Below are 15,300 nucleotides of genomic sequence, written 5' to 3'. Positions count from 1 at the left end.
TCATGTAGTCCAACCCTCAGGTGAGGCAGGCTCAGCTGGAGCAGGTTGCTGAGGACCGTGTCTAGGTGGGTGGATGGAGACTCCACCACCTCACTGGGGCACCCTGTTCCAGGGGTTGACCATCCTCACAGTCAAAAAGTGTTTACCTGTCCATCACCCCCTGTCTTGTTGCTGGGAACTACCAAGAAGAGTTTGGCTCCTCAGTCTTCATGCCCCCCCATCAGGTATTCATTCACAGTAACAGAATCCCTCCGAGCTTCCTTCTCCAGACTGAACAGTCCCACCTCTCTCAGCATTCCCTCCTATGGAAGGTATGGAAAGTCCCTTACACCACCTTTGTGGCCTTTACTGGGCTTCCTTTAGTAGGTCAACAGCTTCCCTGCCCTGGGCAGCCCAGCACTGGACACAGCACTGCAGGTGTGGCCTCACCAGCGCCGAGTCGAGGGGAAGGGTCACCTCCCTCCACCTGCCAGCATGTCCTTTCCTCATGCAGCCCAGGAGCTGTTGGCCTTGGCCACGCGGGTGCCATGTTGACTCAGGCTCAGCTGGTCCTCCGGAACCCCAAGGGCCTTCTCTGCAGAGCTGCTCTGGAGCTGACAAGCCTCCAGCAGGATGTCCGCTGTGCGGCTGGATCACAGGCTGTCCTCCCCCAGGGACATTCCAGCAGCATCACGGTCCTTCTTGGAGATGGGCTCCACCTCTGGCACAGGTCCCACCATGCTGCAGAGTCCCCTGGCACAGCCAACCCCTCTCCTGCCAGGGCTGCACAGCCCAGGTCTCTTTCTCTCTGCCCTCGGGCACTGCAGCTCTTGCTCTCGTGGTGGGAACCTCAGCCATCAGCACGTTGCCACCTGCCATCCCCTCCAGCGTGCCTCTGCTGGCAAGCAAAGCCTTCCCACACACGGCGTCCCATCTCTTGCCACCAGGTTTCTAGGTGACAAGCCCGCCCTTGGCCCTGGTGCCACGTCTGAGGTGCTGCAGCCCAAATGGGCCCCACAGCCCGGGGCATAGAGAGCAGGAGCCCCATGTGCCACCACAGAGCTGTGACAGGAGTGGAAGAAGGGCTGGGGTGGGAAAGGACAGCTCCCACGGCTCTTGGGGTGGGTGGAGATGCAGGGTCTTTAGGAGAGACCAACGGGAATGATGCAGATCTCCTGTTTGATGTCAGGGCAGCTCAGATATCTGAGCTCTTCTGTCGGACAGGCAAGAGTGTAGGTGAGAGCCTGCGTGTGGGTCAGAGGAGAGCCCAGAAAGGTCACTGTGGTAGGAACTAGTTGTGGTTTGGCCCTGGCCAACAGCTAAACACCCAGAATCAATTGCTTACTCCCCCCACACACCCCCAGAGCAATGGGGGAGAGAATCAGAAGTGACAAAAGCAGCAAAACTTGTGGGTCAAGACAAAGACAGCTGAAGAGGGGAAGCAAAAGCCGTGTGTGCAAGCAAAGCACTGCAGTGGAGAAGGCTGATGTCACAAAAAGTGATGCAGGTTCCGGGGGACAGTGAGGGAAATGGTGGGGTTGGGGAGATGAGGAGCAAGGTTGTCCACACAGTGTCAGACCTCAAAAAACTGCTTTTCTGACCAGTCCAGACCTCCTGAGGAGACCCTCGGGATCATTAGCACTTAGAGAAGGCTGCTCTAACCCCTTCTCTGAAAGAAAAGGCAGAAGGTGTAACCCTGAAAATAAAAAATAAAGTTCTTAGAAGCACTTTGAAATCTTCCTCCTGAACTACGCTATGAAAAAGCTCCAATCAGCTGTGCAAGTCTTGAAGACTTGAAGGAAATGACACAAATAAACGGCTCATTCGGGCATTTGGGGCTCATTACATGACCCTCAGGTACTGAGAGAAGCCTGAAGAAAGCTCTCCAGAAGCCAAAGTCAGAAGCAAACCCCAGAAGTACCTTGAAGCCCTGACTGGCCCCCCTGAGGGCCCTTACTGACAAAGCCTTCCCAGGGCGTCGTTAGAGCAGATCACTGGAGGCCATGCTTGCAGGCAGGCCAAGGCCCTGTGCAGGTGGCTGGAATGCTGAGAAAACCCTTTGCTTTGCTTTAGGAAGCAGAAAGGCCGAGCCTTGACCCTCAGGCCCTGGGAAGGCACATCCTGAGACCCTCCATCTCATCAGCCTCGCTGGCAGAGGCAACTGCTCTAGCCAAGAGGACCAAGACCTCAGGCCTCTTGGACCTTTCAGCCTTGCTACAGCCCTTGGCCATCTCTACTGCAAGCTGTCCTACCCTGCCCCAAGCCTGCACCTCTTTCCCTTCAGGCTGTTGACACCCTGCTTGCTTTCCCACCTAGCTCTCACCCCACCATTTCTACACCTTCCCTCATGTCTCTCTACTCTCGCTGGCCATTCCTTGAAACACAAAGCCAAGGGCTGATCCAGACTCCCTCTGGGGGACCACTTGCACTGCAAGGCGACCCTCTGAGTGACATTTCTTTTGTTCTCACCTCAAGTCTGAACCTTCCAAGCTGCACTTTGTGGAGGTTTCCTTCCCTTCCCACTACCAAGAAAAGCTCCATCAGCTCTAAAACCACCTTCAAGCAGGTGCACGCTGCTACTGTAGCGCCCTGAGCCTCCACCTCAAAGAATCCTAGAAAGTATTGGGTTGGAAGGTACCTCTAAAGGCCACCTGGCCCAACCCCTCTGCAATAAGCAGGGACATCTATAACTAGGTCAGGTTGCTCAGAGCTCCATCAGGCCTGACCTTGAATGTCTCCAGGGATGGGGCTTCCAGTATCCCTCTGGGCAGCCTGTGCCAGTGACCCACTACCCTCATATTAAAGAACTTTTTCCTAATGTCCAACCTAAATCTACCCTTTTGTAGCTCAAAACCATTACCCCTTGTCCTATCGCTGCAAACCCTTGCGAACTGTTCTTCCCCTGCCTTCTTATAGGCCCCTGGCAGGTATTGGAAGGTCGCTACAAGGTCCTCCTGGAGCCTTCTCTTCTCCAGGCTGAACAACCCCAACTCTCTCAGCCTGTCCTCATAGGACAGGTGCTCCAGCCCCCTGAGCATTTTCGTGGCCCTCCTCTGGACACGCTCCGACAGGTCCACATCCTTCTTGTGCTGGGGGCTCCTGAGCTGGACACAGCACTGCAGGTGAGGTCTCACCAGGGCAGAGCAGAGGGGCAGAATCCCCTCTCTCGACTTGCTGCCGCACTTCTTTTGGTGCAGCCCAGGATGCGATTGGCCTTCTGGGCTGCAGTTGCGCACTGGTGGCTCATGTCCAGCTTCTCATCCACCAGCACCCCCAAGTCCTGTTCCACAGGGCTGCTCTCTGGCCTGTCTTCTCCCAGCCTGTGTTGGTACCAGCAGTTGCCCTGGCCTGGGTGCAGGACCCTGCCCTTGGCCTTGTTGAACCTCCTGAGGTTCACCTGGGCCCACCTCTCCAGCCTGTCCAGGTCCCTCTGGATGGCCTCCCGTCCCTCCGGCATATCAACTGCACCACCCAGCTCAGTGTCATCAGTGGACCTGCAGAGGGTGCACTCGATGCCACTGTCAATATCATTGATGAAGGTATTAAACAACACTGGTCCCAGAGGGACACCACTTGTCACCCTTTTCCATCTGGACATTGAGCCATCGACCACTGCCCTCTGGATGCATCCATCCATCCAAGTCCTTATCTGCTGAACAGTCCACCCATCGAACCCATATCTGTCCAACTTGGAGAGAAAATACTCTCTGAAATACTGACCTTACCCTGTGTGTGCCTCGCCCACACTCTGCCTGTCATGCTCTCTGTTTAATCTCCCAACCTTCCACCTGTTTCTGCCTGTCCTGGTTAAACTAACCTTGTCTGCAGGCATCTCTTCAGAAGCCTCTCTGGACATATGCACTTTCCACTGTTCCCCAGGGCTCCTCCTCCTCTTACTCTTTGACCATTCAGATCCCTCCCACCTCTCACCCTGCTTTGAGCTTCAGGGAGGTAAAGCTTCGCTGTCTTTCCATGTTCTCTCTCATACCTCCTGTAAGCAACTGACCTCATAATGCCAGACCCATTCATCCCCCTCCTTATGGCCAGGACATGGCCAGACAAAAGTGTGCTTATTTTATACAATGTACAAAATATATTTCCTACTAACAATTTGAGTGGAGCAACATTCTTCACAGGAACTGATGCATTTATGTTGACAAATTTTACAGCTCCTCTTCTGACTTTTTTTTTCTTCTTTTCTTCTTCTTCCCCTACCTATTCTGTCTTCAAAAACCTCTCTGAGGGAAAGATTCATGGAATCACAGAATAACTGAGGTTGGAAGAGAGCCCTGAACAACATCATGTCTCACTCTCGTGCTCCAGGCAGGGTGAACTAGGTGAGGTTGCTCAAGCCTCCACCCAGCTTTGCATCTTCCCCAAAGGTGCTGAAAGTGTGCTCTGTCCCATCATGCCGGGCGACAGTAAAGCTGTTCGAGCATGTTGTCACAAGCGCTGGTCTTTGAGGGACGCTGCTAGTAACTGGCTGCACGGAGGACTTTGTACCACATAACACTTGGCCTTGGTCATCCAGGCAACATCCCACCCACGACAACGTCCGCTTCTTCAGCCCAGAGAGCACCAATCTGGCTGTAAGGACATGACAGGAGACCATGTCACAGGCCTTGCAAAACTCCAGGTACACAACGTGCCCTTTGTTCCCCTTGGCATTTTGGTTCAGCAATCCCTTTCCTGTCCTTCAGCTACCTGGGAATGGCTGCAGGACGACATGTCCCATTGCCTTCCCAGGGACGGAGGTAATTCTGAAGCCTGTAATTCTCCCAAATGTCTTTCCTGCCCTTCCTGAAGATGGGTTTGATGGCTCCTTTACGTGGACCCCAGAACCTCTCTGATTGCTCTGGCACTTTTGAGGGCACATCCAGAACTACAGGCAAGGGTGACCCAGCAAACAGGAGCCCTTGCAATGAGCCTGTCCGAGGCGGCTGAGATGAATCTCACTGGGCCAGTGGGGCTTGTTCCTGGAGTCACACACAGAAATGTCAGGGCTCTGCCAGATCTCCACATCTGAGCTGGCCTCGTGCACTGATCTTGCCCACAGGGGTGTTCAGAGACACGAGTCCTTACACACACAGGCAGTGCAGGGAAGGAGTTGCAGTGCCTCTCTGGCCTCCTCTTCCCTCTCCCAGAGGCTGGCAGGCATCTCAGCCCTGCGTGTGTCACGTTGCTCTGCGCTCGCACGAGATGCCCCACAGCAAGAGAAATGGACTCAGAGATATTGGTTCAAGGAAGCCCACCCCAGTGCTGCATTCCGGTGGTTTCCCAGGGGACGCTACTTTCAACGCGAAGTGACCTTGAGACCCTGTCTGTCCCACTGGCCTTCATGACACCCCCAGAAGGGGCTGATGGTGTTTGTGCTCATTCAGGTTCATCTCACCTCGTGGGCGCGATGCGCATTCTTACAGCTCATCTGTACAATGCGAACATCGACGTCTGACCTGGTCATTCAGTGTCCCTCCATGGAGGGACAAAGGACCCCCCCGAGCTGTGGTGAGAGGCAGTGCTGGAAATGGTGGTTGTGAGGCGCTAGTCCATGAGGGTCGCCCTGGGGAAGTGTCGTGGTTTAACCCAGGCTGGCAGCTAAGCACCACACCGCCGCTCACTCACTCGCTGCCCCCCCAGAGGCATGTGGGAGAGAATCAGAAGGGCAAAGTGAGCAAACTCGTGGGTCGAGATGAAGATGGTTTAACAGGTAAATCAAAAGGCACCCATGCAAAAGAAGGAATTCAGGCCCTGCTTCCCATCAGCAGGCAGGTGCTCAGCCATCCCCAGGAAAGCAGGGCTCCAACACACCTAACAGTTACGTGGGCAGGCAAACGCCATCCATCCAAAAGGCCCCCCTTCCTTCCCCTTCCCCCAGCGTTTTATTGCTGACCATGACATCAAACGGTATAGAATAACCCTTTGGTCAGCTGGGGTCAGCTGTCCCGGCTGCGTCTCCTCCCAACTCCTTGTGCACCCCCAGCCTGCTCGCTGCCGGGGTGGGCTGAGGAGCAGAAAAGGTCTTGACTCGGTGCAAGCGCTCTCTGGCAATAACTAAAACATCCCTGGGTCATCAACACTTTTTCCAGCATCAATCAAAACCACAGCCCCCTACCAGCTACGGTGAGGACAATTAACTCTATCCCAGCCCAAACCAGCGCAGGCAGCTTCCCCAGGGTGTCCAGTGAGCCCAGGCACAGACCAGACCCTGCTCTGCTAGTCCTTCAGGTCTCTCCCAGGAGGCCTGGCTGTGTGGGGACACTGCTGTTTGCCCCCACCCTGCACACTCACACTCTTCAGCTTTTCACTGGTGTTTTCATCTGTGGGATGCTTTCCTGGGCATGTTCTTGAGAGCCCCTTTGGAGGAAGAGCCAAGCCTGCAGGCCCTGCCCTGAGGAGATCCCCTTTCACGATGGAACCGCTCTTACAGAGGGCAGCTGTATGGCAGAGATGCCCGTTGCCTGTCCCTGCCTGCGGTCACGGGACCACCACGCAGCAGGACTGTGACCGAGCTGCCAGAGCGATTGGGCCTTACAGCACACAAGGACTCAGAGGGAGAGTGTGGAAGTGGAAAGAGAAGAGCTCTGGCAGACCAAGAGCTCTCTCGCAGTGCTGCCATGTGGGAGCTCTCTTCCCCTCCACCTCTGCATGGAGGAATTCTCTCTGCAGCTCAAACGGTCTTGGAGGAAGGAGATCAGAAAAAAATTAAAAAGTCTTTGTAGGGTCCTTTATTTTGTTTAACCGCACAGAGAGCAGAGCTCCGCGTTTAGACAGCCACTCAGCTGGGAAAGGAAATCAGACAGCAAATTAGAAAGGGAATGGCAAGTAAAACACCGCCACCAACAGCAGGCTGGGCCTGTGCTGAGGTACATGGCAACTGCTACGCAGAAGCAGATGGGCAGTTTCTTGCTTCTGCATAGCAGCCAGTCATCAGCTTCCACACTGCATCCTTGAGCTCCTTGTTCCTCACGCTGTAGGTGAGGGGGTTCACTGCTGGAGGCACCACCGAGTACAGCACTGCAATCAACAGATCCAGGGATGGGGAGGAGATGGAGGAGGGCTTCAGGTAGGCCGTGCTGAGAAAGAGGGAGACCACGGCCAGGTGAGGGAGGCAGGTGGAAAAGGCTTTGTGACGTCCCTGCTCCGAGGGGATCCTCAGCACGGCCCTGAAGATCTGCACGTAGGACACCACAATGAACACAAAACACCCAAATGCTAAACAAGCACTGACCACGAGAAGCCCGACCTCCCTGAGGTAGGAGTGTGAGCAGGAGAGCTTGAGGATCTGGGGGATTTCACAGAAGAACTGGTCCAGGGCATTGCCATGGCAGAGGGGCAGTGAAAATGTATTGGCCATGTGCAGCACAGCAGTGAGAAACCCACTGCCCCAGGCAGCTGCTGCCATGTGGACACAAGCTCTGCTGCCCAGGAGGGTCCTGTAGCGCAGAGGTTTGCAGATGGCCACGTAGCGGTCGTAGGCCATGACAGTGAGGAGACAATACTCTGCTCCAAGCAAGAAGGAAAACAGAAAGAGCTGAGCAGCACATTCCAGTTTGCCCACCGCAGCTGAGGAGGGTTCTGAAGGCAGAGATCCTCTTCTGCTGTGCTCCAAGTGAAACCTTGTGGGTCCTAAGAGACAAAGGGACTTCCCCTTAGTGCAGGGTGGGGACAGCCGGTCTGTCCGTCACTGCTGCTCTCAGCTGCCCTGTGCTGGCACCTCTTTGATTTGGAGGATGATCACACTCAGCCATTCCCCTGAGAAGAAACTGGACACTGCTGACAGCAGAGGAGTCAGATGGACGAGTGCACCTCTCCCACCCCCTCACCCAGTCTCCTCGTACCTGAGGAGGGTCTCAGCTCTGCTCTCCCAGCCAGGGACACACAGTGCTCATTGCAGCTGCCCACACCAGCCCTCCAGCAGGATTCTCATGGCCTTGGCACTGGCACGTCTTCTCCAAGGGGCTCCTGGAAAACACAGAGATGCCATGGGAGAGCTGTGCCCTTGTGGAGGGCAGCCTGCATCCCAGCAGGATCCTCCAGGGAAAGTCCTACAGTTGGGCACCCTGAAGCAGGGTCGGCTTACTCCCAGCCCCACACACTGCTGTCCCCAGAGTCCCAGATATTAGGGGATTTGGTGCTTTTCCTCCATGGCTACGCCTGCAGGAGAGGACATGCAGCATCAGTGTCTGAGCTGTACCTGGATCCTCACCCCCCCCACCACAGAGAGAAAAAGGGGAAGAAGAAGGTCAACAGAGGCAAGAGGAGAACATGCCAAAGTTCTGCTGCCGAGAGAGTCAGGATGGGGAGACCCGGTCAGACACTCAAGCATTTCTCCTCTTTGGTGGTTGGGCTGCTTGGAGGATAATGCAGGGCTATTTCCCCGTGATATTAAGGGGTGGGGGACTGTACTGTGTGTCAGAGGAGACCACGGAGTTGCTCCAGGAAGGCACCTGCACTGCAGGGGATGGCAGGGAGTTACTGGAATCCCCCCTCCCAAGACCGTTCAAGCAGCAGCTCCCTCTCCCTCCCTGCCCATCTCTCTGCTGCCTGGAGCTGCCCCTGCCGGGGGCTGTTCCTTTGTCCTCCCTTTCAGTGCTCAGAGCACCCTGCTGTGTTCTCAGCTCTGCCTTGCAGGCACCTTCTGCAGCAGGACACTGCCCAGCAGCATCTCTGTGCGGGCAAGGGCTAAGGAGTAGCGCAGACACGTGCCAACGAGATCTGGGCTCTCCATGTCTTCTCCCCAAGGGAGAAAGAAATTCCCATCTCCTCCACCCACCCAGTCAGCCATGAGGAGAACACTGAAAGCACAGACTCTTTGTCTTTCAGGTGAATGCTTCCTCAATGCTCGTCTGCAAATGGACACGCTGCAAATTTGCCAGGGGTGATCTGGAGCTGTGACCAGACCTGACCCACGCAGCACCCTCCCGATGGCAGAAGGACCCTGCCATGCCCTGCAAGGGTCACTCCTTCCATCCACAGCTTCTCCCCACAGTGCCATGGGGAAGTCCCCGGGCAGGCTGAGTGCTGACTGTGGCAGGCAGCAGGGTCCCTGCCCCCAGCACACAGCCCGCTGCAACACAGGGATCCTGCTTGGAGGAAGAGCCCTGGGCACTCCTGGCTGCACACCCAGCTTTGTACCCCTGAAGCCATGCCTGGGACAAGGAGCCATCATGTCCTGTCCCCTTGATGATGCGGTAGGGGTGCCCTGCTCTGGAGCACATCCTTCTCAGCCCTGAAGGATCCTTGGGAGCCTTCCTCACAGGTCATATGAGACGTGGGCTATGCCAGCGTTAGGACACTGTTCCAGGAAGCCTCTCTGCATTACCGCGCACCCAGAGAGACACATTGTGCCCTGTCCCTCTGACGGGGCAGCAGGGAAGGCCTGCTCTCACAAGATGTCCTGCTCTACACTGGAGAAACTGGCAGAGTTGTACTTACAGATCCCATAGGCTGTAGGTTGCGCCAGCTTTTGGAGATCCCTCCGGCAACTGCAGATTCAGTGCCCTGCAGCCAGAGACTTACTGGGTCAGAGGCTGTGAAGAGTTCTCCTCCAGTGAGCTCTCAGCCATCCTCCCACCCCATGCTGCCTTTAACCTCTCTCTGCCTGGCTCCTCTCCCCTCCCTGCCTGCAGGCAGTGCCCCCAGCCCTGCTCCTGGGCAGAGCTGTCTCTCTGCAGCGCTGCCTGCTTGCCAGCAGCTCCCTCCATCCCAGGAGCCCAGCCCAGCTCAGCAGCAGGGGAGCAGCCCAAGGCAGCCCTTTCTCTGCCCCCTCTGGGCTCCCTCCAGGCGTCCCTGGGCCTCCAGGGGAACCTTCTGTCAAACACCCTGAAGCAACCACTGATGTTCTCTCTCTCTCATCCTGGGAGTGCTATTTCTGCTATTGGGAAAAGAGCTGGGCAGGAGAATCACCTTTCCTTCCCCTACCATCAGGCAGCACACCAGGAAGATGACAGGCAAGGCTCTAATTTCTCCCAGCAGGGGGATGTCTTCAGTTCAGTGAGCAGAGCCATTTCAGCCTCTGACGGCAGTCAGAGACCAAGGCAGACATCCAGCTGACTTTTGTCCATGCCGTGTCTCTGCCCTGAAGCAAACACAGGGTCTTGCAAGCAAGATTTCCTTATGGCAAGGGGGAGCCTGCCCGGTTCCCCAGCTGTGTTGCTTCAGCCCAAACGCACAGCAATACTCTCAGACAGGGGCACAGACAGGACAAGCTGGAGCTCTTCTTGTTGGAGAAGGAGCTGTGGCACTGGGGGATTAAACGGGTGAGGCACGGTGGCAGAGCTCTGCACAGCTGCTGTTCCAGGACACCATCCTCCAGGCACAGCGACAGCCCAGACTGAAAGTCACTCTGAGCTTGAAAGGCAATTCAAGGGCCCCACGGTGCCTGTTTACTGCTGTAAATGTCAGGGACAATTCAAGAAGGAACAAACACAATGTGTGGCCACTGCTGAATGGGAGAGCAGGTGCAGCTAGAGCTGAGATTCTCCATCCTCTTTGCCTCAGCCTTCCCCAGCAAGGTCTCACAGGCCTCTGTGACTTGAGACAGGACCGGTGAGAAGAAGAACCAGTGGCAAATGGGGATGAAGTCAGAGGTCACTTGAGCAAACACAAGCTTTTCCCAGGGACAGGAGGTGCGACATCCAAGGGAGCTGAGAGAGCAGGCTGGTGTCACCATGAAGCCACTCTCCATCATCTTGGAGAGGTCATGGAGGTGGAAGGAACTCCCTTCTTACTGGCAGCACACAGATGTTCAATGGGGCTTTCGAAAATGGCTAGTGGGTGAGCAGGGCAACCACGGCTGTGCCCTGGAGCATGTCCACTCAGATCCCACCTCTGTGTCTGTTGGACACAGGGGAGTGCAGGAGAGATGAGTGTAGGTGTAGCAGGGAGTGCGCTGAAGAAAGGAAGAAGACCCAAAATATTGAGGGTGTCAAGCTGAAGTGAAATAGGTTGTGTTTGTATTTCCAGGCAGCAGGAGAAGGACGCGCAATAGAGAAGTCACACCTGTCTGGGGACCGGAAACCTTGGGTGAAAATGGGCATTAGCAAGGTGTTGGGAGAAATGGGCTGGGTTGTGGGGAGCTCACAGGCACTGGCGAATGCTCAGCAAACCACAGCTTGGTGTTGGAAGCAAGGTAACGGGCACGGGCATGGGACAGTGTAGCTGTGGTGTGGATAGCCATGGGCCTTGAGGGGCTTTGACACCCCAACAGAACTGAGACCCTTTCTCTCTCAGCTCTGGCTTCTGTCTTTTCCACTGAGACCCGCTGGAGGACACAAGGTCCTTACAGCTCCAGCGCTTTGTTGTCTCCTCACCCACCCTCCATGGAGCCTGGGAGGGGTCCTACTGCTGACCTGGACCTGGCATCACACACCCCCACACCACATGGGTGTTAAGCCTGGTTGTTGTCAGCTATGAAGCTTAGTCTTCGAGGATCGTTTGATCTTACACCCTCTGTCTGTAGTTTACATTGTTTGTCAGAGAATGATATTTTTACCAGTTAAGATACAGGGAAATTGATTGTGTGTTTGTGTCAGGGAAGAACAGTTTGTGTGGCCTTTGGTGTCTGGAAGATATAAACACACCGCCATATGCAAATAACAGGAACTTTGAAAAACACCCAAGTAAAGCTCCAGACCAGGAGACACAAAAATACATTCAAAGGACAACTGAGCGTGTGTGGTGATTGGGGTTAAAGGAAGGACAACGTGAGGAAGACTACAGACGACCACCAGAGGGAGAAGAGACCCCTACCATAACTTAACTGCGCATCTTCCAAAATCATTAGCACACAGTAATGAGTTCCAGGAAAGTCCTGAATGTTACAATTAGTTCTGAGAACTGTAATGAAGAGGCACGAGTTAAACTGTCCTTAAGCTATTCTGTGAGACTGCTCCAGTGCAGCACTCGTGGTGGAGCGATCTCTGGTGCTGCCCAACGCTGCAACAAAGAATGCCTGCTTCATGACACCCTGTTGTTACTGAGCATTCATCTCGAAACTCTCACCTGGCCGCACCAAGCCTCCCACCTCGGTGAGGAGCATGAGAAAGCAGGGGGGTTTGGAAGCTCCGGATTTTGTTTCAAGATCATGAATAGAGCTGTTTCCTTGTCAGAAAATCCTGTACTAGCTTGAGTGACCAAATCTGGAGATTCTTCCATGGATGGGGTCTGCATGCTTGGCTGCGTTAAGGTCAAAGGCCCGCTCGATGCTACACTCCCTGGGGTTGCCACTGTTAAAGGGACCTAAGATTATCTGCAAGATTCTCTCCTTATAGTCTTAGTGCTAATAAACAGGATCTGAGTGCCTTTCTTAGTGGAATTATAATGAACTGGTGCCTCCTGGGGAAAAACCACTCTCTCAGCACCTGTGGATGCAGCCCCTCCAAGTCCCATGGCCTGGGAAGAGCGCAGTTTGCTCAAGTAACCCCTGGCTTGATCCCCATCCACCACTGGTTGTTCTCCGTTTTGTAATGAATTATGCATATGTACGTATCCATTGCCAACTGACTAACCAGCCTTTAGAGAGAAGGAAGCCAAGTTAGCCAAATGAAGGACACCGGCTGGATTCCTCCAATCAGACTGTGGGGCTCAAGAAACACAAAGGATTGAGCAGGAGAGACAGGGAGGGCAGCTCGCATGAGCTGGTTCTGCAAATTGGAAAAAACCCGGGATGGTACAGGGCATGTGCCACAGGACAAGTTCAAAAGCTCAACCCTGAGGAAGGCTCGGACCTTCATCCCCAACGACCACCAAGGACCCCCGATGGGGGCGTAACTTGGGCGGACTGAGGCGGGACTATGGGAGGAACTTACGTTAACGAATTCCTGGAAATGTTTAGAATAACCCGACCTTTCCTTAGAAATGTAATAAATATGTATAAAAGCTGTAACTATAAGGCAAGAGTCCTAACGCTTGCGCACACACGGATGGAAGGAGCCATCCCTCGTGCTGCCTGGCACCGCAATAAAGAATCCCTGCTTGACAACACTGGGTTGTTATTGAGTTTTCTTCGATTCAGGAGGGAACTTTGCAAAAAATGGCACTCCAAGCAGGGCGGGAGCAGGGGCAAAATGAGATGCCCTGAGCAGGGAGCAGGGAGCAGGGAGCAGGGAGAAAACTCAGTGCCTCAAGTGGGGCAGGAGCAAAGTTAGCCACCCCGATTTGGGCAGGGGCATAAAGAGCCCCCAGAGCAGGGCTGGAGTAAATCCAGGCAGCCTGTGTGGAGAAGGGGCAAAAGGAGCCTCCCCAAGCAAGGGAGGGGAAGAACCGAGGGGGACATGATGAGCAAAAGGCACCCAAGCAAGGCTGTGGCCAAACGGGATGCCCCAGTGGGGGATAAAAAGAAGAAAGTCTCCCCGGGTGGAGCAGGGGCAGAACGAACTGCCCTGAGCTGAGCAGGAGGAAAACCAACTGCCCTGAGTGGACACTGGGAAAACTGGATGACCTGAGTTTGGGGCAGGGGCCAAACTGGCCAGTTCAAGTGGGGCAGGAATAGCAACCAGCTGCCTCATCTGGGCAGCCCAAAGCTATGCAGGCCAGGCCGGGCAGGAACAAAACTGCTTCCAGCCACCACAAGCAGGGATCTGGCCAAGCTGTGGCTGACAGAGAGCTAACAATCCCTGGAGGCAGGAGAAATGGGAAGGTGGCAAAGAGCTGCCCATGAAGGAGTTTGGGCGAGAGCGCAGCTGGGCAGGGGCCTGGCAGCCAGCGAAGCTCAACCCCGTGCAGTTGCTGAAGGTGTTTCTCGGGCAGCGCTTGTTCGGCGTCAGCCCGTGGCTGTATCTTGGGGGCAGACGAAAGGCGTTGGAAATGACGCTGTGAGAGAGCGGGGGTTTTGCTACATGAGGCTCACAGACACAGCCCCGGATCTGGGACGAGTGGAAAAGAAACCCTCAGCAACCCGCCTGTGCTGGCCGAAGCTGGGGACAGGCGTGCTCACGGCCCTGGGCAGGTTTCCATTTGCCCGGCTGGGGCGGCCCAGGGCAGAGATGGGAGCTCTGCTGGCAGACGAACAGCCCTTGGCCAGCGGCGCCTGGGGAAGCCCAGCGGCTTGTGACATGGCCCCGTGTCACAAAGGGGCAGTGATGCAGTACCCGCCTGGCTATTGTGACCTCCCCTGGCCAAGGCTTGGTATCCCGAGAAGCAGCCCAGCGAAAGCCAGTCGGGCTGAGCTGGCCTTTGGGGCAGCAGCTTGGTCCTTCCTTTGCTGCTGGTGCGGCTACTTTGTTCCAGCCATTTCTCGTTTTCTGGCCGCTTGTCTGCAACGTCCATCCTCTGTCAAAGGTAATTATGGTTTGACTTTCGGGACAGACTGTAGGTGGGTAGGCACAGGAAAGAAGCACAGCCTGGTCTCTGCCTTCTGAGCTCGGGGCTGAGCTATTGCACCTGCATAGGCCGGCCAGAGGTGGGCTGTGGGTAGGGATCCTACTTGCCGATTCTGATTTCTTTACCATAGCCTAGGATAGGCAAGTGGGGGGGTGGCAGTCTAGCCTGAGGGGCTGGGCTCAGCCTGGAGTGACAAGGAGCCCACCCACCCTCACCGATGGGTCGGAAGGGAAACAGAAAAGGAGCCTGGCAAAGGCAGCCATTAAAGTCGTGGCCAAAAGCCGGTCGCTCCTGCCTACAAGGAGGAGAGGGCTCTGCTGCTAACACTGGCAACAGGTTCGCTTCTGAGAAGGTGGCACGCAATGCAGTCTTCCAAAGGGCCTTGGGAACTGCTGACAGTTGGAGTCCCGTGACAGGGACAGCAGGGCCACCAGCCTGCAGCTCTGCAGCAGTTACAAGTACCACCAAGACACTTTTGATGGCGGGGGCTGATCTGTGGGTTATCTTTGGGGCTTTTCTAAGTCATTTTGTTGATCTACAATTATTTCTTTGCCATCAGGTGACGAGATTGGCACTAATCTTCTCTTTCTGGAGCACGTCCCGACACCCTTGGTCATCCTGAGCTTTCCCCTCTGTTCCTGAGGAGCAATGGCCGCAATGGGGAACAACTCCTGTGAGTACGGGCTTCACCAGCAGCCTTGGCCTTTGTGAATCCCCACAGGCAATGGACGTGGCTGATGCTCCATCCCTGGCCGTCGATGCGCTGACCGCCCAGAGTGCATTCTGGGGGGTTTCCTGATAGCAGCCAGACTTACCCACGTGTTTTCGATTAGTCGCAGGAAAACAAATTTTTTCACTCCTCTGTCACTAGGAACCAGACTTTGAGAGATGACGTTGCTCCTGGGAAGATCTGACATCCGTAGGGTTACCCTCTCTGAGAAGTACTTGCTTGTCTCATTTCTTTTCAAATGTTGTTTCTCTGCAGTCGTTGCCGAAGGG

The 15,300-nt window shown here is 55.1% G+C and overlaps 1 protein-coding gene across 1 annotated transcript; it reads right to left on the bottom strand.

Moving 5' to 3' along the window:
- Nucleotides 1-6,856: 6,856 nt before the first annotated feature.
- LOC147412701 (olfactory receptor 14J1-like) lies at nucleotides 6,857-7,459 on the bottom strand. The gene has a single exon (XM_086481095.1). The coding sequence runs from the start codon at nucleotides 7,457-7,459 to the stop codon at nucleotides 6,857-6,859; it is 603 nt and encodes a 200-aa protein (XP_086337221.1).
- Between the last annotated feature and the right edge of the window lie 7,841 nt (nucleotides 7,460-15,300).

This window comes from Leptosomus discolor, unplaced genomic scaffold (assembly GCF_034619465.1).
Source record: "Leptosomus discolor isolate bLepDis1 unplaced genomic scaffold, bLepDis1.hap2 HAP2_SCAFFOLD_67, whole genome shotgun sequence".
Classification (NCBI taxonomy): domain Eukaryota; kingdom Metazoa; phylum Chordata; class Aves; order Leptosomiformes; family Leptosomidae; genus Leptosomus; species Leptosomus discolor.
This window is presented reverse-complemented; position numbering and strand designations above follow the sequence as displayed.

What these genes read in the sequence shown, in the direction of transcription:
- LOC147412701 (XM_086481095.1), bottom strand. Translation starts at nt 7,459, where the DNA reads ATGGCCTACGACCGCTACGTGGCCATCTGCAAACCTCTGCGCTACAGG.